This window comes from Bombyx mandarina, chromosome 20, assembly GCF_030267445.1.
Source record: "Bombyx mandarina strain Sakado chromosome 20, ASM3026744v2".
In the NCBI taxonomy this organism is placed as follows: domain Eukaryota; kingdom Metazoa; phylum Arthropoda; class Insecta; order Lepidoptera; family Bombycidae; genus Bombyx; species Bombyx mandarina.
In genome coordinates this window covers 7,301,470-7,326,255 of record NC_143226.1, presented here as the reverse complement: position 1 = coordinate 7,326,255, position 24,786 = coordinate 7,301,470, and the positions used below count along the sequence as shown (strand labels likewise).

At 40.4% G+C, this 24,786-nt stretch overlaps 2 protein-coding genes across 4 annotated transcripts; one reads left to right on the top strand and one right to left on the bottom strand.

The window, feature by feature from the left end:
* Positions 1-1,038: 1,038 nt before the first annotated feature.
* Positions 1,039-13,853, top strand: sax (type I BMP receptor saxophone). Of its 2 annotated transcripts, XM_028183949.2 has the most exons (12): positions 1,039-1,286; positions 1,865-1,970; positions 3,400-3,420; positions 4,509-4,691; positions 5,395-5,595; positions 6,326-6,426; positions 6,974-7,137; positions 7,740-7,925; positions 8,459-8,605; positions 9,765-9,949; positions 10,776-10,989; positions 11,203-13,853. In XM_028183949.2, the coding sequence occupies exons 1-12, from the start codon at positions 1,226-1,228 to the stop codon at positions 11,353-11,355; spliced, it is 1,722 nt and encodes a 573-aa protein (XP_028039750.2). In that variant the 5' UTR covers positions 1,039-1,225; the 3' UTR covers positions 11,356-13,853. The 2 variants fall into 2 exon arrangements, with proteins under 2 accessions (XP_028039750.2, XP_028039751.2); XM_028183950.2 differs by lacking the exon at positions 3,400-3,420.
* LOC114250197 (cilia- and flagella-associated protein 45) lies at positions 13,854-24,726 on the bottom strand. Of its 2 annotated transcripts, none has more exons than XM_089736033.1 (11): positions 24,590-24,726; positions 22,630-22,822; positions 21,639-21,840; positions 20,676-20,811; positions 19,737-19,872; positions 19,190-19,325; positions 18,487-18,665; positions 17,682-17,831; positions 16,758-16,862; positions 15,600-15,776; positions 13,854-14,872 (listed from the first exon to the last, which is right to left on the bottom strand). In XM_089736033.1, exons 2-11 carry the CDS (start codon positions 22,741-22,743, stop codon positions 14,789-14,791), a joined length of 1,419 nt encoding a protein of 472 aa, XP_089592159.1. In that variant the 5' UTR covers positions 22,744-22,822; positions 24,590-24,726; the 3' UTR covers positions 13,854-14,788. The 2 variants fall into 2 exon arrangements, with proteins under 2 accessions (XP_089592159.1, XP_028039761.2); XM_028183960.2 differs by lacking the exon at positions 24,590-24,726 and adding an exon at positions 23,659-23,970.
* Between the last annotated feature and the right edge of the window lie 60 nt (positions 24,727-24,786).

Sequence of the window (24,786 nt, the reverse complement as noted above, 5' to 3'; positions counted from 1 at the left end):
TGAATTTGTAAGTCCTGATAATTTTACGGCTATTGTTTCAAATAAAGTTTTTTTTTGTAAAAAAATGTGAGCCGTCACGGGACGCCTGGCAGATGTGAAACATCGACATTATTCTGCATAAGTAATATGCAGAAAAGAACAGATTGTGATAGGAACTAAATATGTCATAATGATAAAATAAAATATTACGAAAAAATAATTTGTTTTCAAGTAAAACACAGAGAGAATCGCTTAGTCGATTGCGCATGGCGACGCGTCGCCATACCGTACACACTACTGCATAGACTGTATACATATACCATCATATAGCGACGCGTCGCCACGGCATGCGTCGCCATGCCAAAAATCGGTTTTACGTGCGGCTATAGATGTTTCACATCAAAAACTGCGTGTCTATTTGTAGGTATGCGAAAAACGCGAGATCATATAATTTACCAATGCTACCAAAGTTATTTATGAAGTGTTTTCCCGTTTTCGCTCATAATACTTGCAATCAGGAGGCATATCACTTACGTGTATAAATAATAAAGTGTGTTTCACTGAACTAAGAGAACTGTGGAAAGTTTTTAGCAAATTGTGCTGTTCCGAGGGCTCAACTAGAATTGACTCAGTCGACCTGGTGAAGCTGTAGAGGCTTCCAGGACAACACCAGTCACTCCTACTACAGTGAAAAAAATTATTTTTATGAATACTCGCAACTCATGAAATAAACAGAAAATAATCTAAAACATTTTATTGGATTAGAATTCCAATATTTTTTTAAATTATTATCGATGTGTTTTTGTTTGTTTGTCCTTCTTTGTTTTCGAAACGAAGTAATGGATAAAAAAACACAGTATCATTATTTTATTCCAAAGTGATAGTATTTGGTCAGGAGAATAACATAGGTTACTTTTTGTACCGAAAAAACTTAAAATTCCCATTGAAAACTATACCTACTGACAGTTTTCTTGGACTTTAAATAAGACTTAATAACGACTAATGGTCTTAGTTACCACGTCATAAAATACCTTTAAAAAAAAACTTTGCATGGTTTTTATTTGCTCTGGAGTTTAGAAAACATCCAAATAAATCAAAATAGTAACATAATATTCGACATACCACTAAAAAATACCACTTAAAAGAGGACGGTATTATTTGTTAAAATAATCTAACTACGTTGTTGGTGACAATAATTTAAGAATTTCCTTTGACTAGCGCAGTTTATTGTTATGATGAATAGAGAATGGCGGACTCTGTCATATTTGGATATCTGTTCATATTTCTGTTGATAAAGCCTAACTATGGTAAGTTTTGATCTTAATGTTACATTTAATTATGTATGAATGCAGTGACATGTGTTAACCACTACAAAGTTTCTTAAGTGCTAATCAAAAAACTTAGCGGACACCAGCTATCCAAGCTTCGATGTGTGTATATTTACTGTTATTTTCATTAAAAAATAATGCTTCAGAGTTGTGTTTTGTTCGTAGTGACAGGCTTGTCGCATATATGAATATGTTAAAATATTCCCACGAATTCACAAAAATGTTAAATATCAAAGAAAATCTACAAGTATATACAAAACCCACGCAACATGCTTTTATTTATTAATGTATTTTATAAATAAAAAATAAATAAAATGAAATTTACTAGAAATACATTTTGTCATAAATATGTCAGCATAAGATTGTTGTATTGATTTTAAAAGTTATTGTTCTATTTAAATGTTGAATTCTTTCTAATGATAAAAGATTGGCTCTTGTCATTATTTGCAATCCAATCTTTTAGCCTTATATTTTTTTATGTAGTAGATTAACTAATAAAATCATAATCAAAATTGTGTATTTGAATGTTTTTAAGGTAAATTATTTTTTGTCCTCAGCAAGTCTCCCCAATTTGGATGCATTGGTCCAAGATGGACAGGGCAGGGTCCTACAGCAATTGGAAGATCCGATCACACTCGAAAAGATGATGGTACACCCCCCAAAGTAAGGTTCTTCTGAAATATATCTGAAACTCACAAAATAACTTAAATGAATGAAACGATACAGAAACGTTTAGACTATGGGATATCCATTGTTGAAATGCAATTGAAATTTTCATAATCTAGCTTGTTACTGTGACTTAAATTATGGCTGAATGATTTGACCCAATAATCTTCCTGCCCATAGATGTCATTTAAGATGATTAAGGACTTTATTGAACTGCAGAAAAGCTGTTTTAAACCTAATTAATATTGACCTCATTACAATACTCAGGTTATATTTATTGTCTACGAGTTTTAGAGATCACTTAACACTGAGCATGCTCACCCAAATGTGCAATTTGATATGTCACAGCACATATGGGTGACTATGTATCAGGTATGGTGACTATTTAATACGAGATTGACTCTGGACTGCTTGATATATAGAATACAATAAAAAAACACCATTAATCTATCATAGGCTGTATTATGATACAGTCAAACCTGGGTAAGCGAGAACTGGATAAGTAAGAAAACTCTATAAGTGAGAGTAATAGCAAGGACCCGTCATTTTAAGCTCCCAAAACCTCTATTAGCGAGAAACAGAAACCTCTGTAAGAGAGAGTAGTTTTTTCCTCATGGACCTCCGTAAGTGAGACTGCTACCTATCTATACCTCTATAAGCGACAGCCGAGCTTTATTTATATTATTTAGGAGGAACAAATGACAAAACAAATTACAAATTTAACATCTGCTATTTTATGACTCATTTTTAACTTTCGTGGAACTTCTTATCATTGTTTTTCTATTGTTTTCTCGTGAATATTGAACCTATTCTATTTCGTGGAACTAAATAACGTTGTTATTTTATCGTATTCTTTTATCGCATTATTTTCGAATGGACACGTGTGCCTGTGTACCATCCTGTTTGTCGGACTTACTCAGTTTATCGTTAATCAATTGCGAACGAAAGTTCTGTTCTGCATCATGTAAAAACGGAAAATTAAAGTACTGTCATTAAAGTCATAAACTTAAAATAGTGAATGCATTTGAATGCGAAAAATCGCGAATCGAAATTCAGAGGGTGCGTTAGCGAGAAACTCGGGTTAGTGAGAAACCTCTATAAGCGAGAATGAGATTGTGCTCCCTTGAACTCTCGCCTATCCAGGTTTGACTGTATATGACTAATGATATTATAGAGTAGTAACAATATATTACTGTATCAGTATTTAAAATTAGTTTACTCAAATTTTATAAGTAAACAGTAACATTAACAATTTGAGTTGTTCAATGATTTTCTCTTTTTATATTAAAGCACTATATATATATAATTTACCATATAAATAATAATATTTACCATAAACAAAGTATATATATACTACTACGTAAATGGTAAAAAGGAACTAAAGGTAATTTTAAATTTACTAACGTTTATTGTTATGCACACTAAGGAGGGACAGATTTCAAAAGAGGTAATAATCATATATTTTACTTGTATCGTTGTTAATTTGGCCCAAAGGATTCTTGCTTTTTTTTGTATTAAGTGATGTGACTATGCCAGCTCTTAAATCATGTTACTAATGATGCTAAATTGTATCTTTGGAATACTTAATGGAATTCCAGCCCCGATCAAATATATGTTTTCAATAATAAGCTCATTAAAATACATATTAGATACATTAAAAGCACCTTATTCATGCTTCCTTCATTCACGTTTTTACTGTTCGCAAATAAAAAAAATGCAACCCAAATCCTATGTTTGCAGCTACTGATTACTTTATTTAATGGATCTAATCGGTACATTCACATTGATAAAAAGGATTCCCATATGTAGGTATTAAACCAAATATCCTTTGTAAACGTTAAATGATATCGCCGCTGTATTGGTTCCGCCATTCACTGCAAACGTAACTAACATTGCAAATGGAATAGGACAAGATGGTTCGAACAGATAGAATCAAGTGACATTCAGAAGTTGCTTAGATATTAAGATGATGATTTGACAGATCTTGGAGGAAATATTAAGTTCACAGTCCATTAAAGAAGAAGCTTCTACAAGCATTTGAAACATCTTGGTGAAGGTTTAAGAATGGCAAATGAGCTTGTGATTTCTTTATGAAAATTGATCCATAGTCTTATTTTTCTTAAACAAAGTTTTATTTTTAAGAAACAAATTGCTAATGCAACTGCTTGATATAAGTCTGAATTGAGGGTGCTTTTAAAAACGGACAAGCAAGAAAAAAATACAAAATTCTTTAAACCAATTTCAAAACCTGAAGATAATAATTAATCAATATGGTCAAAAAACTTCAATTAAGATCTTTTTTTTAATACTAGTTTTTATTTTGTTACCTACGAACATATTCCCTATAATGACATATTGTTATATTATTATGTAAATTACCATTCCATATTCACGGTTTCTGCATTCGTGGCATATTTACGGAACTTTCAGCTAGTGAATAAAGAGATTTTACTGTAATTAAAACGGTATAATGGAATATCTGGTTTGGGACAATTACAATGTATAGCAATCACAATGATTAATAATTAATTCAAGATACAAATGTCACCTCTGCGAGCCCCCTGACTGCGAATCTGGTATCCAGAACATATGCGTCGACGCACTATATTGCTTCAAGTCCTCGGTGAGGGAGTCCAATGGAGAGCTGCAGCACTCAAGGGGTTGCTCCGATAAGAACGATCACTACCAGTTCATATGTCGCTCAAGTACGAGGCAAGGGTGAGTTTGAAAAATTACATAGATACTATTTCCTATTATAATAAGTACTAGCTGACCCGACAGACTTCGTAGTGCCTCAATCGATCAATAAAGAACCTAAACTTTTGTATAAAATAAACTTACAACAAACAAAAGGAATCCGTCCGACGTTTTATTTATTTCCGAGAATTTTCATATTTATCTACCTTTTAAACCTTCTGTGGACTTCTACAAATAATTCAAGACCAAAATTAGCCAAATCGGTACAGCCGTTCTCGAGGGTTTAGCGAGACTAACGAACAGCAATTCATTTTTATATATATAGATAGATTATTATAATAAAGATAACAAGATCCATCATGACTGCAATAAAAACTTATGCATTACCCAATTACGATTTATTCATGGTTAATAAATTTTTATTATTATTGCTACGTATGCAGAAGATGAGAATACGGTCTACCTGATGGTAATTAGTCACTGTCGCTCATCGACATCAACCGTCCAAGTCATCATTCAATTCATCGCGGAAGTCAATCGCGAAGATTTCTTAAATACGTATTTAATTAGAAAAATTTGTACCCGCCTGAGGGATTCGAACACCGGTGCATCGCTACATACGAATGCACCGGACGTCTTATCCTTTAGGCTGCGACGACTTAAATTGTGTCGATTTGATTATGATGGGCGTGTAAGTGATATAATATGTTGTCGTCTCGTGCAGGGTCCACAAGCGTCACGCCGGTCAGCTGAACGTGACGTGCTGCACGGGGGACATGTGCAACTCTGGCGAGTTCCCGGCGCTGTGGGAGGCGGCGCGGGCGGGGCGCGCGGCCTGGGAGCCGTGGGCGGGCGGCGCCGCGGCCGTGCTGCTGCTGGCGGCGCTGCTGACGGGCCTGCTGCTGCTGCTGCAACGCGCCCACAGGTCGGTCACGCCCCCCACCCAACCCCCCAACCCTCCCCTACCTCAAACCGTATTTATTCTTCCTGCCTATGCTGATAGCCTTGAGAGGCTATTTCAGCTTCACCCTAACGTGTAGGTGAGCTCTCGGGGCTCAAACCGGAGTGTTGCTAACACTGGCCCTAACAAGAGCAGTGCTTCGCAGAATCTACCACCGGATCGGAAACGCGACCCACTGAGAAGTGACAGCAAACCGGTTTTCGGTGCGCGTGTCCAATGTAGTCGACTGGTGGGCATCGACACGGCTGAAATTTGTGTCGGAATAAAATGTAGATGTGTGCTGTATGCAAACTCATACCAGTTGTGTGTAAGTAACAGCGCCCCTAGCGGCAAACGTAGGTAAACGTTCCGACTCCATACGAAATTGAGTTAACTTTTACGCTATCGAGAACGTTAAGAAACTCGCACTAAGCACACAGAGGTATTCTTGAAGAAAACTTTACTGGTGGTAGGACCTTGTGAGTCCGCGCGGGTGGGTACCACCACCTTGCCTATTTCTGCCGTGAAGCAGTAATGCGTTTCGGTTATTAAGGGTGGGGCAGCCCTGAGACCTTAGAACTTATATCTCAAGGTGGGTGGCGCATTTACGTTGTAGATGTCTATGGGCTCCAGTAACCGCTTAACACCAGGTGTGCTGTGAGCTCGTCCAATCATCTAAGCAATAAAAAAAAAACGTATTGGATGTGTGTCCCAGGCTGCGCGTGTCGCGGACTGCCCTGGACAAACTCCGCTCTGAGGCGAAGTACTTCTCATTTAACGTCTACAACCAGCACATGAACAACGCTTATTACGAAGGTCAGTTTTTATGTTTTAGTTTTTGAAGTGAAAACTTCTTTAGAATCGTTGTGATTTCAAACCGGATGCAACGGAAAAAACGACAGGTAAGAGACACAAATACAAAAATGTGTAGGATGAAGCCAGCAAAGAATGAGACAGAAATATATATACTATTTAATACAGCGCCATCTGTGAGATTTTTTAATACTAACGTGTGTATGAAAGCTCTTGTAGTGAATTTTAATTTAGGATTATACGTGAAATTAAAATATCAATTCACAGAGGGCGCTACCTACAAGTGTAGGTAGTATTACACTTATTACACTTACCTACAATTATTTACTAATAACAAAATTTTACATATACTTAAGACGTTTAGGATAATTGTATTTTAATTTTGGAAGGTTTCACTTCTACCACGTGTGAATTGCACACATGTATTTTTTTATTTCTACCGGACCCCCGCGATCACATCCAGTACACCGACCAATCAATACCAGTTGACTTGCTCGGTGTGAATGAAACCACTGTAACCTCTATACCTACTCGACTCCACCGGTCGCAGGTGCGGAGGGCTCGCAGCCGGGCTGCGTGGCGGTGGCGGCCGGGGACTCCACGCTGCGCGAGTACCTGGAGGGCTCCCTCAGCTCGGGCTCCGGCTCGGGCCTGCCGCTGATGGTGCAGCGCACGCTCGCCAAGCAGGTCACGCTGTACGACTGCGTCGGCAAGGTAATTTTTTTTATTGTCCTTATAGGCAGACAAGCATACGGTCCACCTGATGGTGAGTGGTTACTATAGCTCATGGACGTCAGAAATACCAGGGGCAGAGCCAAGACGCTTCCTACCGTTAAGTTTTTTAAATTTTTTTTGATTGCTTAGATGGGTGGACGAGCTCACAGCCTACCTGGTGTTAAGTTGTTACTGGAGCCCATAGACATCTACAACTTAAATGCGCCACCCACCTTGAGATATAAGTTCTAAGGTCTCAAGTATAGTTACAACGGCTGCCCCACCCTTCAAACCGAAACTGCTTCACAGCAGAAATAGGCAGAGTGGTGGTGCCTACCAGCGCGGACTCATTAGAGGTCCTACCACCAGTAATTACGCAAATTCAAATTTGTGGGTTTGATTTTTATTACAAGATGTTATTCCTTCACTGTGGAAGTCAATCTTGAACATTTATTGAGTACATATTTCATTAGAAAAATTGGTACTCGCCTTCGGGATTCGAACACCGGTGCATCGCTCAACACGAATGCACCGGACATCTTATCCTTTAAGCCACGACGACTTCAAAATATAATAACATAATAACCGTGTCTCGTCCCCAGGGCCGCTACGGCGAGGTGTGGCGCGGCTCGTGGTACGGGGACAGCGTGGCCGTCAAGATCTTCTTCTCGCGAGACGAGGCCAGCTGGAAGCGCGAGACCGAGGTGTACAGCACCGTGCTGCTGCGCCACCAGAACATCCTGGCCTACGTGGGCAGCGACATGACCAGCCGCGGCAGCTGCACGCAGGTCCGCACGAGGCTCACGTCGTGGAGACTAGACGTTACCCATTTAACATGAACCTTCATTGATATTCCGATGAATATTCTTTGGTCCTATTGGAGGCTCTAAGAGTTTTGCACAGCGCGAAGTCAACTCCAGTCAAGGACTTAGTTAAATGTGTTTTTTTTTGTATTGCTTAAATCAGTGGATGAGCTCACCGTCAACCTGATGTTTAGTGATTATTGTTAAGGAAATCTTCAAACGCTTCACAGTAGAAATATGCAAGACGATAGTAGCTATCCTTACGGACTCACAAGGCGCTCTCCCAGCAGTGTTTCCATAGCATTTAAAATAATAATGACATCCAGCCCCCCTTTGCTGCCAGATCTTTAATTTAGTCTTGATACAATCGCTTTCAAACTATTCCCTACTAATGTCATCAAAGTTGATCAATCCATCTCGGAGTCTACAGAAAGCGCGCCTGCTTCCACACACCTCCAGACTTTGAACATGTCATGGTCCAGTGACGTCACAACCCTCACCTCCGCTTGTGGTTCCAGCTGTGGCTGATCACGCAGTACCACCCGCTGGGCTCGCTGCACGAGCACCTGCAGCGCGGCACGCTCTCCCGCCAGCAGCTCGCCGCGCTCAGCCTGTCCGCCGCCAGCGGCCTGCTGCACCTGCACACGCAGATACACGGCACCCAGGTGACACCACCACAACATTGTAGAACAGCACTTATTACAACACGAACAAGACTCCAATTTGAAATGTCGACTAAAAACCTTCAGTGACATCTGTTCCAACAGATGGATGGGTTCAGAATATATGTACCTACCTACCTATATATGTATACCTATGCTGATAGCCTTGAGAGGCTATTTCAGCTTCGCCCTAACGTGTGTAGGTGAGCTCGCGGGGCTCAAACTTGACGACGTTGCTAACACTGGCCCTAGCAAGAGCCGTGCTTCGCAGAATCTACCACCGGATCGGAAACGCGACCCACTGAGAAGATCCGGCGAGAAACTCATTGAGCTGTGTCTATGGGTTAATTCGCTCGTGGAGCCCTTCGTCGCAAGCGACGGGCTCGACAAGGACGGTGACCGGACCACACGACAACAAACAACATCACTAATTTGTATGGAGCTGGGACAGCGCCCCTAGCGGCAAACGAACGGAAGCTGTTCCAACTCCATACAAATTTGTGTTAACTTTACGCTATCGAGAAGGTTAAAAAACTCGCATTAAGTTTGTCGTAATGCCACTTAACTAGTCTAGTGCTGCTAACAGCTCGAAATTGTTGGTGAAAGTTGGTTTGATGTGGTTCCAATACAACTGACAAAGCCACTTATTAACTGAAATTGATTTCTGCATTAAAAAATAGTGTTAATTATTGGTTTAATCATTAAATCAATGATCATCTCACTCAATGTGCTGATATATTATAATATGCCGTGCGATATATTATAATATGCACTACATTCAACAATTCATATTCACATTAACCAATTCTCTTATTAGTAACACAAGCCTTGAGAATGGGGAATAGAATACAATAAGACTGGGAGTTTTTTCGCGGGAAACCTCAGCAATGATATTATCCAAAGAGAACAAAATTTATTGACATAGTGTGCTTGAATAGAGAACAACCAAGCATAGTCTATTACACTGCAAATGGCTGGTCTAATCTGAATGGAATTTATGAAGATCCTGATGATGATGATAAAAAGCGGCAGTAGGCAACGGCTTGGCTCTGCTCTTGGCATTGCTGAAGTCCATAAGCGACGGTAACCACTCACCATCAGGTGGGCCGTATGCTCGTCTGTTTAGAAGGGCAATAAAAAAATAAGAGAAAAAAAATTCCAGGGTAAACCTGCGATAGCACACCGGGACATCAAGTCCAAGAACATCCTGGTCAAGGTGAATGGGGAGTGTTGCATCGGAGATCTCGGGCTCGCCCTCACCGCGCAGCACATCGAGCAGGGCCAGCAGCTGCACAACCCTCGCCAGGGGACCAAGAGGTACATGAGCCCCGAGATGCTGGACCACACGTGAGTACTCCGGTACACTTTTTTGTAGCTATACAGTAGTGTAGGCTCAGGCCACATGGGCCTCTGTTGTACCTTTTTATTTATTTATTGCGTAGGTGTGTGGACGAGCTCACAGCCCATCTGATGTTAAGTGGTTACCCGAGCCCATAAATATCTACAACGTAAATGCCGTCACCTACCTTGATATAATAGTTCTAAGGTCTCAGTTTGTACAGTACCTGTTTCTGTCCAATCCAAGAATCATTCTTCCGGGCTTAGAATTTGATCTCATGTGACAAGAATGTCATTCTCCTTGAGACATGACTCATGTCAGAATGACATTCTCGTCGTGGTACATGTTTATGGACTTTAACTACAAAGCTATATCGTGTTAATATAGCCCATCTGAATCCAAACTAAAACATGTTCCGTGAACAGTACTTGTCCAGACAAATCTAGGGAGCCTGAATCCTATGATTACTTATAGACCATCAACAACGATCACCAGACGGAGGTATCTACCTAATTATTAAACCATGAATCCAAACTAAAGACTCAACTATTAAAAACATGTTCCATGAACAGTACTTGTTAAGACAAATCTAGGCAGCCTGAATTCTATGATTACTTTTAGACCATCAACAATGATTACCAGACGGAGGTGTCTTGATCAAATTAAAATGGTTATTACATCATTTTGCGAAATAATTTTTTTTTTATATTAAACTGAACATGAATTATTTCGTATGACGTCATACGTGGCTGATCTCTTTGTAAACATTATTTGACAGCAATTTTTTCTTCTCAAAATCTAAAAGCAGTTGAACTAGTTGTGTTTGTGTTCCAGCATGCAGACGGACTGCCTGGACGCGTACCTGCGCTGCGACGTGTACGCGCTGGGGCTGGTGCTGTGGGAGCTGTGCCGCCGCGTGCCCCCCGCGCGCCCGCCCGCGCCCCCCTACCACCACCGCGCGCCGCCGGACCCCTCCTACGAGGACATGCGCAAGATCGTCTGCGTGGACCGGGACCGACCCGAGCCGCTGGACTACCACGATCATCCGGTAACTTTTATGCTTAGACGGGTGGACGAGCTCACAGCCCACCTGGTGTTAAGTGCTTACTGGAGCCCATAGACATCCACAACGTAAATGCGCCATCCTCCTTGAGATATAAGTTCTAAGATCTCAGTATAGTTACAACGGCTGCCCCACCCTTCAAACCGAAACGCATTACCGCTTCACGGCAGAATGACTTAGTGTAAATAAAATTTCCAGACAATGGTCTCAATGTGGAAACTGATCCAAGAGTGTTGGCACCACAACCCGTCGGCGCGCCTCTCCGCGCTGCGCGTCAGGAAGACCTTACTGAAGATTGCAGCAGCGGACGAGTCCATACACCTCAACGAGGACAACGAGGTGTCCCTGTAGCCCACGGGCCCAACGCTCTCTGCCACAAAGAGAATTGTGAGTCTGTGTATGTTCATGTCCTGGACCACTGACTACGTATTCAACATGTCAACTGGCTTGGCAATAAGTTTAAGTACAATGTGTACGTAAAACTGACTTATTGTAAATAAGTATATTATAATAAGATTATAACACTAATTAATAGTGTGTTAGATATTTTTTTGTATTTGACGTGTTATTTGTGAGTGGCCGCTCTGAGGACGCATAGGCGGCTGCACTAGCTCACGGTTCAATAAAGGCAATGTCAATGTCATTATCCATTTAGACATACGATGTTGAGGTTCTAATTGTACTGTACACCGACTGCCCCGCCCTTCAATCAGAACTGCACTGCTGCTTCGCGACAGGAGTAGGCGGGGCGGTGGTGCCTACCCGCGCGGGCTCGCAACGCCTGGATTCTACTACCAGACTTCTATTGTCTTTGTTTTTCCTTTTTTCTGTTTCTCAGTTGCGATACGATTTATTGAGGGTGTATTGAAATCGTTTCCAAAACGACTGTAGGTTCTGGTGATCCCTAATATGGTTAAATATAATTTAAATACCTTTGCACTTTAAAGAGCGAGCAATGTAACGCGTTTATGAGCTGCCGACGCGATCGCAGGCTCACAAAAAGGTCACGTGCATGTACCGAGTTGCAAACGCTTACCGCTAACGAGGCCAGTCGTCTCTTCAAGTTTCGGCTCCAATATCAATGTACCCACAATCTCAAATTTTTCAATACATCGCTCGCTATGTTCTAGTATAACAATTCTGTGAATTCTCGCTCTAACCGAACGAGTCATCGACATCTTGCTATTTGACTGTTGACGGCGTGTTACGAGCTCACCCGGTTAGATACTACGAGCCTGCCCAATTCTGCCACGATGCAGTCGTGCCTCCGAGGGGTGGGGCAGTCGGTGTATAGTTAAAACTTTGGAAGTCTCAAGTTGGGCGGCGACATTCGCGCATTGATATCTATGTACCCCTGTGGCCGCTTAACACCGCGTGAACTGTGAGTACATTCACACGTCTGCGTTATAAAAAAGAGACGGAAAATCACCGAGTCGGTTCGTAAACTTGAAATAATTCAAATTGTAGACAAATATACTGGGTGTTAAGAGTATATTTCCAAAATTTAAAATTTGTACCTACAAAGTCGTAAATCTTGGGGATCGCGGTCCCCGCCGCGCCTGGGCGTTCGTTGACCCTAGCATCAGCTGTTTTTGATTTTGTGTTTCATTGCTGGTTCTTTTTTAAAAGTAAAATAATTAATATTTTATGGAACTATCGTTTCATTTAGCTGTAGTAACATGATGAAGCGTAAATAATGCTAATTAAAAGTTTTAAAAATGTTTTTTTTTTATATCAGGTTCGATTTGTTTTCCGTCCCATCATCAAAAGTGTCATTAGTACTAACGTCTGTCTTCGTTTTGAGAAGCGGTCTCTTAACACCCAATATGAAGGGCTGTCATTCGGTTGATCTTGATGTGGGTACCCCCCACTGCCCCACTCCCAACAACATTTAGGTTAAATGAGGATCAGCTAGTTGAGAGTATATCACTCCCCCTACGGCAGAGAGGGGAGCGTCCGGACATCGACCCCCCCACTGAAATATTTCAGAAAGAATTTTTCGTTGTATATAAATGTGTGTATATAATAAACATGTAAGTTTATTATTAACGTAGACTGACAGTGGAGCTGTAATAGTTATGCATTTAATTAGATGTGTTTGTGAAGTCATCAGCTGAACTCACTGTGACCGATCGCAGCGTGTCCGGCTGACTTTTTACTGGTGGTAGGACCTCTTGTGAGTCCGCGCGGGTAGGCACCACCACCCTGCCTATTTCTGCCGTGAAGCAGTAATGCGTTTCGGTTTGAAGGGCGGGGTAGCTGTTGTAACTATACTGAGACCTTAGAACTTATATCACAAGATGGGTGGCGCATTTACGTTGTAGATGTCTATGGGCTCCAGTAACCGCTTAACAACAGGTGGGCTCTGAGCTCGTCCACCTATAGAAGCAATTAAAAAAAAATGACTTCGGCGAACCTTAGAAGAGGACGCACGTGAGCCGACCGGGTCCGAGTCTGCACGATACGATTGGGGATCTTGTATCATCACTAGGTGACTCGGACTAGTATGAATTATATGAGCACGCCAACTTCCGGCGCGCAATGTAAACTTGCCGGACGCGACGTACATTGCGCGCTCGACATGTGTTTTCTCAAACTAACAGGTTTTACTGCGAACTCTGTTTGTTTTTAACTATATAAGTTTAATTAAAACTCCTGCGTCGGTAGGGACGTGCGATCGAGTGATGCAGTCACGTGTTTAATTGTGACAAATTTTGTATTATCCAAGTCTAAAAACGCATAATGAAATCGTGTTCAGTTTAAACTGTATATTATTAATATTATAGTCATTGTTAAACTAATTAAATAGGTAATAATATTGTAAAGAGAATAAAAGTATTTGTATATTATTTTCGTGTTTTATTCTTGTTGGAATACATGATGTTTGCTTCGCTGTGATAAATTGAAGGTAGAAGTAAGGAGCGCCATCTTGTATAAGGGACAAGTTGAAAAAGTCCACCTGTCTACAGTAAGTTATTGTTAGATGACTCATCGAAATAGCGCTAGTGTAGGGAGTAGATAAAATGAATAGCAGTTTTAAACTTAATGAAGTGTGTTGGAGTGACAAATTTAATATTTTTCATGACCTTTGTATTTAAAAAATATGCAGTATTGAAAATCTCAAAACTATTTATTTGTATTATTACTATTTACGTAGGAAGCGTTTCTGTTCTTAATTTAGTATCTTACTCTAATAGTTGATGGCGCTGTTTTTAAATATTTCCACTTGCTACAGTGGCGCCATCTTAATTGAGTCCCTTTTAGCGGACACTAATACACTGAGATTGTGCTCATTACTTCTACCCTCCATACTGCTACTATAAAAGCAGCTTATAAACTGGCTTCACACAATATCATGCAAAAAAAAATGTTGCATCGCATTCTATTCAAGTTAAAATTTGATGCGGGTGAAATCGGTGCTATAACTACGTCAAGATATCAAACCAAATCAATTTTGCCAAGGCAGATTCCAGGCAGCGGCGCAGTGGACGCTATTGCCGACCGCTGGTTCGATGTGGTATTTAGTGTTGCCAATGCAAAATTCCTGATTGAAGAACGCAATGTTGCCAAAACAATTCTTTTAATATTAGTTGCAAAATTTACATTGCTTCTCGTCTAAATATAGCGGTGATGGTTTCCTCAATCGTAATTTGAGCACATCATTAAATTTAGGGAAAAATCCAAAAATTACGAATTGCGATGAAAGTCCTGCCAAAAGTTTACAAACACTGATATAAATTATGAACTCAGCATTACAAATGCATTACAATGCTAAGGCGTTTTTTTATTGATATCCATGTTTTCCTAGCGTCTGCTCGACTTCCTTGACGTACTTCTCAGATACCTTCTGCTGTCTCATGGCGGCCACCTGAATTTAATTAAATCAAGCGTTTTAAAAACTAAAAACGTAATAACAAGAAATAATATAAATAAACAGTTATTACTTCGCTGACATTGGCAGTGACCACATTTGGATAAGTCTGAATCGAGGCTAAATTCAATTGATGATTTTGACTGTGCTTGTCACAATGAATATATAATTGCTTGGAGACAGAAGTAAGCTTGACTTCTATACTAACTAGACTAACTAGACTGATATAACTAAAAGTGATATCTATTTTGTTTCAACAGGTGGCGGCAACCACATTGTGATATCTATGGGCTGTGCAAATCACTTAGTAGCCAGGGCCGTGTGTGTGATTGGCTGTCTAGAGCAAAACCCTCTGCTTTAAAAACACGGCATACTGACACCAAATTTTCATATTATTTTTTAATTATTTTTTTCCTACCTAAGCTGATTGCCTTGAGAGGCTATTTCAGCGCAACCTTAACTATTAGGTGAGCTCACGGGGCTCAAACCTGACGACGTTGCTAACACGAACCCTAGGAAGAGCAGTGCTTCGCAGAATCTACCACCGGATCGGAAACGCGACCCACTGAGAAGATCCGGCGAGAAACTCAGTGGGCTGTGTCTGAGGGTTAATTTACTCGTCGAGCCCTTGAACGGTGACCGGTGCTTGAGGTACCTAAAAGCACCGTTAGTGGATCGGGAGGACCCGAATCGACGTGTTTTGGGCAATTTTCAGAAGATTTACCTTCTGCTTAATGACGTTTCTTTCGTATTTATCCTGCTGTTGCTGCTCCATCCTGAGAGCGACTCCTTCCCTCTGCAGCTTCTCCCTAAGCTCAGCACGAGCGCGTTCCTTCTCGTTAATCTGCCGCATGATCTCCTGCCTGTGCTTCTCGACGCGAGCTTTGCGTTTCTCATCAAGCTTTGGGTAATTAAGAGTTTTCGTTAGAAATAATATAATATGCGCGTGATTATAGACGCTCTTTGACATATTTATGATTTGACTGATATTAAAACAAGATAGTTAAAGTGTGAATGAAAACCACATGCATTTCTTAAAATGCTTAAGAAGTTTAAAAGTCAGTTTATTAAGTCAGTTACTAAACTGACATGTCAGAAATATAAACGAATTTAAGAGAAAGCGCTTTCTTTTATTTACGTAATAATGGTGATGTTTAGTTTTTAGAAATATCGTTTGATTTAATATCGTCACATGAAAAATAACATGTGAAGATGAAGAATAACAAAACAAAAAAAGCTTTTAGCAATTAAGCGAATAGTAGATTGTTAAAGTTACTAATTATACTAAGCTATTGCTTCATTAAATTTACATTTCGTAAATTGTAAAGGAAGAATGTGACTTGAGGTTAACGACACCGCACGTCAACTAATTTCTGAACATCTAAGTCAAATCAAATCAAATCAAAAAACTTTTATTCAACATAAATGAAAGTACATACTTGTTGAACGTCAAAAGAACTACCGCCAATTCACAAGAATTAGCCTCCGCCCTGAGAAGAATTGGCAAGAAACTCAGCGGGCATGTCTTTTTTTTTTAAATATTATGATATTTTAAATATTTTTTTATATAAGATGGCGGGTATTTCAAAAAACATACGTAATACATACATGTTCGAATTCGATTATTATTCAGCGCTGAACTAAGTTCAATTCATATTATTATTCAAAAAATTCTCCAGCATTCTGTGTTGTTGCACTTTAATTATACATTAATTTTCACGAAATTCTTAAAAAAAATCATACATACTAAATCATTTTCCCAGGACATATTATTTTCGTACGCGTTAAAAGGTTAATATGAAATCAAGTAATTGTGCATAAACCTAACTCGAATTTAACAGTAGCTTTTCGAAATATCTGTCAATTAAATTTATCTACAAACCTCCTTCTCTTTCTGTATGAACTCTTCGTTTTGTCGAGCGGCGTTGTTGAAGCTTTGTTCATCTTTTGCAATCTCTCTCGCAATGAGGCGATGTATATCTTTGATCTGTGAGAACAAGGCTTATTTATACTAATATATAAATCTACAGTGGTTTTTACGGATGTTCCGTTATAACTACTGAACGATGCATCCGATTGACTTGAAACTTGGTATCCATGTAGAAAATACATGTTCTTAATGGATAGGCTAATGGATGGTTGGACTCCCTACACCAATTGCGGGGGCGGTAATGATGAGAATCTTTGTGGGGGTGAGAAAAAATAATGTTAATTTTAAAAGCCCAGCGAAGCGAGCGCGTACAGCTAGTTTTTGTAATAAAATCATGGCTGTCATTATGTGCACGCAGACCATAGATTTAGCTGTCAACTTAATAGTCTATCTATTTTTGGCGGGAACCAGACCTGCCTTAGTACTCGAAATGTAGCACAGCTCTTATTACAATGCGAACAAGACTGCATTTTGAAAAGTCGATTAAAAATCCATTTGCTTAATGGTATCACCTTGAGTGACATCCGTTGGATTACAGAATATAAGTTTTTTTTCCTACCTATGCTGATAGCCTTGAGAGGCTATTTCTGCTTCGCCTTAACGTGTGTAGGTGAGCTCACGGGGCTCAAACCGGGAATGTTGCTAACACTGACCATAGCAAGAGCCGTGCTTCGCAGAATCTACCACCGGATCGGAAACGCGACTCACTGAGAAGATCCGGCGGGAAACTCAGTGGGCAGATATATGTGCCACGTCACCTGGACTATCGCACCAACAAATAAGAGTGCTATACTGTCATAGCATATCAGCTCAACTTTACGACAAAGCACATCCAAATGCTCTCTGTAAAACTCTTTAGTTAACGAATGCACTAACCTGCTGAACTCTAGCTTCGTGTAATTGTTTCATCTCCTTGTTCCTCTTAATAGCGGCGTCTCTCTCTTTCCTCCTGTACTCCCTCTCAACGTCCTCCTGTATCTTCAAGTTCCGTATCCGCTCTAACTCTTCTTTCAGCTCTTGCTCTGCCTATATCGTGAACTGTTCATATAAACCACGGCAGCGCACATGTAATAATCTTTCCGACTATTAGACTATTACATACGGGTATATTAGACCCCAGACTGCTTGAGCTATGAATAATTTAATAATCCACGGTGAAGGAATAACATCGTGTAATAAAAATCAAACCCGCAAAATTATAATTTGCATAATTAAGTGGTAGGATCTCTTGTGAGTCCGCACGGGTAGGTACCACCACTCCGCCTATTTCTGCCGTGAAGCAGTAATGCGTTTCGGATTGAAGGGCGGGGCAGCCGTTCTAACTATACTTGAGACCTTAGAACTTATATCTCAAGGTGGGTGGCGCATTTACGTTGTAGATGTCTATGGGCTCCAGTAACCACTTAACACCAGGTGGGCTGTGAGCTCGTCCACACATCTAAACATAAAAAAAAAGATGTCTATGGGCTCCAGTAACCACTTATAATCAGGTGGGCTGTGAGCTGGTCCACCTATCTAAACGATAAAAAAAATCATCAGTCCGTACTAGTATTTTAGTAACCTCAACTCAAGCTTCTTACAAGTCTGCTCCTGCCCAATCTACGTGAAGCCAACATGCCTCTCTGTTAGTAGACCATAGTGACCATAACCGTCGCCCAGACAATAACCGTCACCCTCTTACCTTCTGCGCCTTAGCGATGTGGTCGATGCCCTTCTGCTTAGCAGCCTTAACGGCCTCAGCATCAGCCCTGGCTTTGGCCTCTCGCTCTTGCTTCTGCTTTAAGAAGTTAGAGATCCTCAAGTTCATTATACGTTCCTCTTCGTTTTGTAATTGCTTGAAGTAGAGAAGTTCTGCGTTACCTGAAGAACAAAATAATTTCCTATGTTTTTTATCAGCTCATAAGCCGGTAAAGATATCTTTTGTAGGAGAAAAGGTATTTTGAGAGTACCATTCTTCTTCTTGAATTACTATTTTGTAACAAAGACATACAATTATCGAGTATTGTTTCATTGCTATAATATATACAAGAGTCGCATAAGTTTTTATTGCTTAGATGGGTGGACGAGCTTATAGCTCACAGCCACGACTACCCCACCTTTCTAACCCAAATGCATTACCGCTTCACGGCTGAAATAGGCAGGGCGGTGGTACCTACACGCGTGGACTCACAAGAGGTCCTACCACCAGTAAAAAATAGACTGGGTGGTGACTTCAACCATATCTCCACGTTATTACTGCACCATAAATACATATAAACAAGGGTTATTACAGCTCCCCCTTTTCGACGAAGCATGACCTCATAAGACCCTTACGAATTTCAAAGTCAATGTGACTGGAATTGCTCTTTCCGCATATAAAAAGATGACATTTGTAATTATCTCACCTTGATCGAGCATTTCCTTGAGCTTCAACTGCCTCTCGTGTTTCTCTTTGAGTTTCTGGGCTTCATCGATCTGCATCGCTATGTTGGCTTGGTTCACTCGGATGCTTTCCTCTTCAATACGCTCAGCCTCCATTATCTGATTACATATGTTCCAATGGTATCTTCTATTAGTATTTAAAGAGAATGTAGGACAATGTATCCCCAAAAAGAATATTTGATATGTTTTTTAGTGATCTATAGACGCATAGGTCTGTTATTCAGTTAAGCTCAATGTATTTTCGACAAATGCCAGAATCGCGCTTATCACGTTTTCAATCTATCTATATATATAAAAATGAATTGCTGTTCGTTAGTCTCGCTAAAACTCGAGAACGGCTGGACCGATTTGGCTAATTTTGGTCTTGAATGATTTGTGGAAGTCCAGAGAAGGTTTAAAAGGAAAATAAATATGAAAATGCTCGGTTCGCAGGCAATAACACAAAGGACCGTTCCGAAGACGGATGATTGTGTCGAAACGCTAAACTTGAGCCACTTTGCCGGGCCTTACCTTGGCTTGTTCGTGAGCCTGAATCTGTTCTTTCAGAGCTGCCAGGTTCTGAAGGCGGAGGTGGTGGCGACGAGCCTCCTCCGTCTCCGAGCGGTGTACCGCCGCTTTGCGATTCTCCTCCATAATGGCGTCAAGTCTGTTAACACCACGGAAATTTTTGAAGAATGTGGTGGCGATGCTAATAAATTGGGGTCATAAAAATACTTCCAGAACTTAATACTCGTAGGTGTTAGGGTTAATGAAATGGACTGCTACTCCCGGCCATCGTTCTCGTCGAGCCCTTCGTCGCAAGCGACGAGTAAATTAACCCTCAGATACAGCCCACTGAGTTTCTCGCCGGATCTTCTCAGTGGGTCGCGTTTCCGATCCGGTGGTAGATTCTGCGAAGCACGGCTCTTGCTAGGGTTCGTGCTAGCAACGTCATCAGGTTTGAGCCCCGTGAGCTCACCTACTAGTTAAGGCGATGCTGATATAGCCTCTCAAGGCTCAAGCTTAGGTAGGAAAAAAACTGCTACTGCGCCCTGTCCGAGTTCTGTTCTCATCTCAATATTTCGTAGTTTCTCGGAATCTAGCAAGTACACTTTTACCACTGAAGGTTCTAGTTCAGGGCACTTAAATGAGAAACTTAAAAAAATATTAATTAATAATTTTTCATCAAGTCGGTTGTGGAATAGTTAGTACCCCTGACTGTTGCGCCGAGGGTCGTGGGTTCGATTCCCACATCGGGCTAACATTCGTGCGATGAACATGTTTGTTTGCCCATTCGCTGGGTGCTATTATCTATATATTTATATATTTAAACGTGAATAAGTATGTATATCAGTCTCTGGTACCTATAACCCAGGAAATCCTAAATTGGGGTCGGATGGCCGTGCGTGATTCGTTCCCAGCTATTTATTATTTATTTATATTAGATGTTATGCTGCGTTTAAAGTATACCTCTGTTGTTCCTCATCGAGCTCCTTCTTGATGAGGTCCTTCTCCGCGATCTGAGCGTCTCTGATGGCGTGACACTTGGACGCCAGGATGATGCGGTTGCAGAGACGGGGACCCTGCATGTTGTCCGCCCGCAGAACTAGATATTAAAACGATTTTTTTTATTGCTTAGGTGGGTAGACGAGCTCACAGCCCACCTGGTGTTAAGTGGTTACTGGAGCCCATAGACGTCTACAACGTAAATGCGCCACACACCTTGAGATATAAGTTCTAAGGTCTCAGTACAGTTACAACGGCTGCCCCACCCTTCAAACCGAAACGCATTACTGCTTCACGGCAGAAATAGGCAGGGCGGTGGTACCTGCCCGTGCGGACTCACAAGATATCCTACCACCAGTAAAAATAGACCACCAGACTTTAATACAATGATGTCTCTTGATGATTACAGTTGGATTGAGGGTCGCTGGTTTGATTACAGCATCGGGTAAACCGATGTGACGAACACATTTGCTGGCTCTTTGTCTGAGTGTAAGCATATCAATGTTTGATATTTGAGCATGTAGGTATATAAATGATGTATTAACATAAATGTCAGTCTTGGATTTCCATAGCACAGAGCATCATTGTTTGGAGGCAGATGGACATGTATGACTAGATCACTGTCCTCTTTGCTTCTGTCACAAAACCCGTTCCGATTTGAAGAGCTAGAGAAATAGAACACACCCCGAAACCCCAAGTCTTACAGCTTGTTGTGGAATGCCGGGTACTGTGGCCTTGAGGTCTGGAGATCATTAAGCACTAAACCGGCCGTAAGTTTGATTTTGCGTCCATAAAGAGATAAATAGGATTCGTTGGATCTGATGTAGCATGTTGCGGATAATAACATGTACTTTTAGGTTAGGAATATGTATTATGTTCTTTTTTTTATAATAAATTCATTATTTATATCGTAAAATAGGATTTTACTCTCAGCTCTTGACAGGGTGTGAGCAGTCTGGTCCGGCCCTTCGAGTTCCGGGTCCGCGGCGCCGGTTGCCGTCTCGGCTCCGGGCTGCGGCATGAGTTTCTCCTTCAGAAGCTGCTTCCGTGCCTCGGACTCTTTGGCGGCCTTCTGGATTGCCGCTTCTTGATCGTGCATGGCTTGGAGGAGCTCCTCTTGGGTTACGACCTGGATAGATAAGACTGCAATATCTGATAATTGAATTATTTTAAGAAGGAAGGATTACTGATTGCCCGATTTCTGTCTAATTTCATCGGGGACCGGGATAATTGTTATGAAGATTTGTATTATTTGATTTGCAAATTCCGTGTTACTTTGTACGTTTGTTCATTCGTGTCCTATGCTCTCACACGTCAGGTATCCGAAGTAAGCTTTGTTGGCACTTTAGCGAAGGTTTTGAATATAATTTCGAACATTTAACGGTAGGCAGCAGGTTGGCTCCGCCTCTGGCATTGCTGACGTCCATGGGCGACAGTAACCACTCACCATCAAGTGGGCCGTATGCTAGTCTCCCTGCAAGGGCAATACATTTTTTTTTTTATGAAAGTACGACTGATTCTATAAATAACGCGCTGAAATGTGCATTATTTAATCATTAAATGAATAAATTAATTGGCCCTACCAGGCCGCCCGGGCAATGCCGCTGGTGTTCCGGGATACCCCGCTAGGCCAGAACCCGCGGTACGGCGCAGCTTCAACCCTCTCAGGTCGACCCGTGACCATCACCAGGAGGAGACTGCCTCTTCACTGGGGCCGGAGCTGGACGAACACCCTTCTCCGACCCCCGATGACCTCATGCCTCAACTTTAAAACGGCATTCACGTCGTGATATCTATGGACTCTAGTAACCACTTTACCCTAACTCGTCGACCTGTCTCCCGTTGTAAAATCAAACCACATTTAGAGATGCGACTATTAGGTACCATTATTTACAAATACGCAAAGGGAAAGACTAACTTTAGCTTGTTTCTTCAACCTTTCGAATTGCTCCTTATGCATGATAGCTGGATAAAAGTTCGGTTCGGTCTTCGGCACTAACAGAGGACGCCAACCCCCGATTTGCGGGACCATGGTGTACTCTCTTTTCGGCACCTCGCATTTGTGGATGGAACGCTTTGAGATTGGGAATTTTAGGCGGCATTGTGAGGGCCTGCAATCATTGAAAATGCCCATCGCTAATATTCGCCATTTGTAAGCACACTTATATTTACTTTATACCTTAGCTAGAAGATTTCATAGTATACCTAAATGAGGTCAAACGATTGGGATACCAATGTATTAATGGCGGTGAAGGTACAAGTATCCAGGGAGCACAGAGTTACCATTATCTCTTCAATTCTACTTTTAAGCTCGTCTACCCAAGTAAGCAATAAAAAAAACAGTGCAGATACTACCGTGATTTCTACTTCAGAGCGGTGGCATACACTCTGTGAAGTATTTGGGCGTGCAAACGTAATAGATTTAGTTGCGTTAGTATTTAATAATAACACTAGCCGTACTCGCCCGCTTCGCTGGCCATTTATTATTAACATTATTATTTATTGTCATTATTATTAGGGAGTCCAACACTCATATAAATAGCATATCCATTAAGTACATGTATTTTCTACATGGATACCAAGTTTCAAGTCAATCGGATGCATGGTTCAGTAGTTATAACGGAACATCCGTAAAAACCACTGTAGATTTATATATTAGTATAGAATAGATTAGTATGATCATTTTACAAATGCGTGTGTGCGTATGTGTGTGGGTTAGCTATCCTATTAAAGGACCAATACACGATAGGCTCGACAGGATAATTAGCTATCGAAGTTTCGACATTCTTGAGGAGGGCGATCGTTGTGGTGTCAATTGTTTCCTTAACATTTTGTGGACTGCGAGCTCGATTTGTTACACGTTACATTACATTCATGTTATAAGATCATGATTACGAATTATGTATCATAATAAAAAAAGAGTTTAAATAAGTGAAATAAAATTGACCTGTGAAGTTGGTAGCAGCCAGGGTCGCTTCCTTTCCTAACGTTGTGGTAGAGTATGCCCTCGTGAGGGTCTTTCGCAACTTTTGGCATTATAATTGTTACAAAATGATAAAACAACTAGGTACGAAGAAACTATAAAATGACGCTATCTGATTTTGGTTGCTAGGCAATGAAATTATCGTTTTGCCAATTTTAATCTATATGTATAAATAAAAGTCGATGTATGTATGTTCCCTATAGACTCCAAAACGGTGGACGGCTTTCAATTAAATTTTCAGCAAATCTTTTGTGCAGTTTGGTGGCGATTGCAAACCTAAGAACCGAGCAATAAAGCAAGTCGTGCTTGGCTAGACAAATTTAAGTTTCTATATATATTCTATATATATATATATATAAAAAAAACCATTTCATTTAAAGTGAACTATTATTTAATATTTAATTCACATTAAGAATTATGCTTTTAAAAAACCACTCTGTATATTTAAAACATAGATTACATTTGACAGGTCTAGAATCATTTATTAAAAGCTGTGTTATTTATTACTTCCGTAGGACATAATGAGGGATCTTTTATTTACTTGATTAATACATGAGCATAATAAATGAACTGGATCTTGACTCAAGTTTCTGGAGAGATATTTTATATTTTAAGCATTTGAAGGTCTTGAATAGAAGTAGGTGCTTAAATAGTGCATATACGATTGAAAGACATCCTTAAAAACTATATGCATTCAATTTGAAACTAATGTTTCAAATGGTACGAGACTTTATAATCATACAATACGATAATACAGTAAATGTCATGTATGCGGCCAAATAAAGTTTCACTGTTTTCGTAATACTAATTATAATTAAACCTACCTCGTTTTACGATTACAGTCTTAAACAATTTTCCTTTAAAAATAAATTGGGGTGTTTAAGTAGATACTTACTTTAAGCTATAGGTCTATGCTTTCAGCTGTAGGTCTATGCTTTAAACTGTTAGAAGATCACTCTTGACTTCGTCAACGTCAGGATTATCAGCTGTTCTGTGACAATTTGTATCAAACAGATTTAGGTTATACAATAAAATATAGGTTATTAAAAGTTCAGTTGTATTAATTATTAAAATGACAAAATACTTAATTGC

Coding starts and splice junctions, on each gene's coding strand:
- sax (XM_028183949.2), top strand. CDS start 1,226: ATGGCGGACTCTGTCATATTTGGATATCTGTTCATATTTCTGTTGATA. Junction 5,596..6,325: donor CTGCTGCAACGCGCCCACAG/GTCGGTCACGCC, acceptor TGTGTGTCCCAG/GCTGCGCGTGTCGCGGACTG. Junction 7,138..7,739: donor TGTACGACTGCGTCGGCAAG/GTAATTTTTTTT, acceptor TCTCGTCCCCAG/GGCCGCTACGGCGAGGTGTG.
- LOC114250197 (XM_028183960.2), bottom strand. CDS start 23,747: ATGCCAAAAGTTGCGAAAGACCCTCACGAGGGCATACTCTACCACAAC. Junction 19,873..20,675: donor CTCGATGAGGAACAACAGAG/GTATACTTTAAA, acceptor TGGTGTTAACAG/ACTTGACGCCATTATGGAGG. Junction 17,832..18,486: donor ACATCGCTAAGGCGCAGAAG/GTAAGAGGGTGA, acceptor TTCACGATATAG/GCAGAGCAAGAGCTGAAAGA.